Source organism: Triticum urartu, unplaced genomic scaffold (genome assembly GCF_003073215.2).
Source record: "Triticum urartu cultivar G1812 unplaced genomic scaffold, Tu2.1 TuUngrouped_contig_6272, whole genome shotgun sequence".
Taxonomy (NCBI): domain Eukaryota; kingdom Viridiplantae; phylum Streptophyta; class Magnoliopsida; order Poales; family Poaceae; genus Triticum; species Triticum urartu.
This window is the reverse complement of record NW_024117020.1, coordinates 7,165-10,560: the sequence shown is the minus strand read 5'-3', so window position 1 is coordinate 10,560 and position 3,396 is coordinate 7,165. Positions and strand designations below refer to the sequence as shown.

At 48.4% G+C, this 3,396-nt stretch overlaps 1 protein-coding gene across 1 annotated transcript; it reads left to right on the top strand.

Moving 5' to 3' along the window:
* Window positions 1-29: 29 nt before the first annotated feature.
* LOC125530373 (receptor-like serine/threonine-protein kinase SD1-8) lies at window positions 30-3,013 on the top strand (the record flags this gene model as incomplete). The annotated part of the gene is given in 7 exon segments (XM_048694777.1): window positions 30-1,051; window positions 1,175-1,279; window positions 1,358-1,536; window positions 1,626-1,836; window positions 2,036-2,273; window positions 2,348-2,495; window positions 2,576-3,013. Coding segments are annotated over 7 exon segments (2,010 nt in total). The 3' UTR covers window positions 2,879-3,013.
* Window positions 3,014-3,396: the final 383 nt, after the last annotated feature.

Here is a 3,396-nt window from a genome sequence, read left to right as displayed (position 1 = left end):
TGGGCAGTCAGGCTTCTCCTGCGCGACGTCTCCGGCGAGACCGCGTTGTCCTCCTTAAACACGACGACCGGTGGCGGTGGCGCCACTTCTTCTTCGTCGTCGGCGGAGGCGCGGCTGCTCGAGTCCGGCAACCTAGTGGTGGTGCGCGACGACGACGAAGAAGAAGGCAGCGGCGCCGTGCTGTGGCAGTCGTTCGACCACCCGTCCAACACCCTGATCGCCGGCATGCGGCTGGGCAGGAACCCGCAGACGGGCGCCGAGTGGTCCGGCAGGTCGTGGCGCTCCCCAGACGACCCGGCGACAGGGGACTGCCGGCGCGCCATGGACACTCGGGGGCTGCCGGACTGCGTGTCGTGGCGCGGCGACGTCAAGAAGTACCGCACGGGGCCGTGGAACGGGCTATGGTTCAGCGGCGTCCCGGAGATGGCGTCCTACTCGGACATGTTCACGAACCAGGTGGTGGTCCGGCCCGACGAGGTGGCCTACGTGTTCAACGCCACGGCGGCGGCGCCCTTCTCGCGGCTGGTGCTGAGCGAGGCCGGCGTGATCCAGCGGCTGGCGTGGGACGGCGGCAGCCGGGTGTGGAACGTGTTCGCGCAGGCGCCGAGGGACGTGTGCGACGACTACGCCAAGTGCGGCGCCTTCGGGCTGTGCAACGTCAACACGGCGGCCACGCTCTTCTGCGGGGGCGTGCAGGGGGACGTGCCCGGGTCCCCCGCGCACTGGTCCATGAGGGAGGCCGCCGCCGGCTGCCGGAGGAACGTGCCCCTGCAGTGCCGCGACGGTGGCGCCACCACGGACGGGTTCGTGGTGGTGTCTGGCGTGAAGCTCCCTGACACTGACAACGCGACGGTGGACGTCGGGGCGACGCTGGAGGGGTGCAGGGCGAGGTGCCTGGCCAACTGCTCCTGCGTGGCCTTCGCCGCCGCCGACATCAGAGGAGGCGGCGGTGGCAGTGGCTGCGTCATCTGGGTCGGGGACATCGTCGACGTCCGGTACGTCGACAAAGGCCAGGATCTCTATGTGAGGCTGGCAAAATCCGAACTAGCAGGTACGTGCAGTTTGGACTTTGGATGGATCATGTTGCCCAATGGATTAATCTGTGATATCTCTTGTTGAAATTTAGTTGGTCATGTATAACTGTTTATTTTCTTTCTGAAATTTATTTCTTCAGCTGCTAATAAGAAGAGATGGGGTATGTTGAAGATATTGCTACCAGTCACCGCATGTCTGCTTGTACTGACGTGCATCTGCCTTGTTTGGATATGCAAGTTCAGAGGTAGAATTTCAGGATGCAACATTGTTGTGGCACTTATGAGAGCTACTGACAAACAATATTTTCAACTCTTCTTGTTAGGCAACCGTCGAAACAAGGATGTCCAGGCAAAGTCGATCCTAGGAGGAGCTTCAAACCAACTAATTGGTGATGAAAATATCGAGCTTCCATTGGTTAGCTTTAGAGATATTGTTACCGCCACAAATGATTTCTCGAACGAGAACATGCTCGGACAAGGAGGCTTTGGGAAGGTTTACAAGGTAACAAAAGAATCTCACCCAGCAGTATGTATATTAGATGAACATAAAAACAATCTTGTTGAGCTTAATAATGATAAAAATGTCTGTAGGGAATCTTGGAAGATGAAAAAGAAGTCGCTATCAAAAGGCTCAGTAAGAGTTCTGGACAAGGAGCGGAGGAATTCAGAAATGAAGTTGTTCTAATTGCCAAGTTGCAGCATAGGAACCTTGTCAGGCTTCTTGGTTATTGCATTCATGAAGATGAGAGGCTGCTGATTTATGAGTACTTACCAAACAAAAGCTTGGATGTCTTCATTTTTGGTACGTTCAGATTTACATGTTGAGAAAAGCTAACATGTGATTTAACAAAGCTTGGCTGCATACTTATAAGTTATAACAACGTTGTGTATATTTTGCTAGACGCTGCAAGTATTACATGTTGAGAAAAGCTAACATGTGATTTAACAGAGCTTGGCTGCATACTTATAAGTTATAACAACGTTGTGTACTATTTTGCTAGACGCTGCAAGTAAGTATGTCCTTGATTGGCCAACAAGGTTTCAAATAATCAAAGGGGTAGCCAGAGGACTTCTTTATCTCCACCAAGATTCAAGGCTGACCATAATTCATAGAGACCTTAAATCAAGCAACATCTTGTTAGATGAGGATATGAGCCCAAAGATATCCGATTTCGGTATGGCAAGAATATTTGGTCGTGACCAGCAAGAAGCAAACACTAACCGAGTTGTTGGGACATAGTGAGTAATTTGTGCAAGATATTTATTTCGTTAAAATTTTCCATTACTTCAGTTATTGTTGAATTGTGACGCAGTGGTTACATGTCTCCTGAATATGCGATGGATGGCGCCTTCTCTGTCAAGTCCGATACCTACAGCTTTGGTGTTCTACTCTTGGAGATCATAAGTGGTCTGAAGATTAGCTTACCTCACCTCTCAGAATTTCCAAACCTCTTAGCTTATGTAAGTACAATTTAATGCAAATTTTGTGCACACTTCTGATGAAATTAGTAATTTATAGGAATTTGATTCAATTGGTTCAGGCATGGAACTTATGGAATGATGGGAAGCCAATGGATATGGTGGACTCTTCCACTGCTGATAACTGTTCACCAACTGAAGTTCTACGGTGTATTCATATAGGGCTCTTATGTGTGCAAGATAATCCTTACAATAGGCCACTCATGTCATCAGTTGTGTTCATGTTAGAGAATGAAACCACGGAACTTTCAACCCCAAGACAACCCGTGTATTTTGCATACAGGAACTCTGAAGCAAAAGAAACAGGGGAAAATACCAGCAGCTCAATGAATAACATGAGTGTCACGATGTTCGAAGGGCGGTAGATACTCCGTAATTTAATGTGTAAACCATTTCCCTTTTTTCAGTCATGTACTTCACTGTAAATTTCAGTCATGTACTTAACTGTAAGCTTTTACAATATAAGAGAAAGGAGATTGTTCGGTTGAAGCAATGTTACTGAGGTTACGTTTGCTGCAATACCGGCAGAAAAATGCTTTTAGTTGAAAATTCTGCACATGGTTAATCTTTGACATCCAACACTTGATGCTTTCTTTATCTCCATCAAGGTTCAGGAGTCACAATAATTCACAGGGATCTCAAGGCAAGAGGTATGATAGACACAAAAGTAACTCCTAGAATTTCAGATTTGGTACGACACTAATTTTGAAATAGAGTTTGGATATGGAAATATTTGACCCAGAAGATGTTTTCCTGCTATATCCAAATTTAGTTGGAGTTTGTTTCTTTTCCTCCGACGTGTACTTGGCTCCGACCCTTTAACGGCAGTAGGTTGACGCAACTACCGACTATGCACTCCGTTTCTCCATGACTACTACCTCAC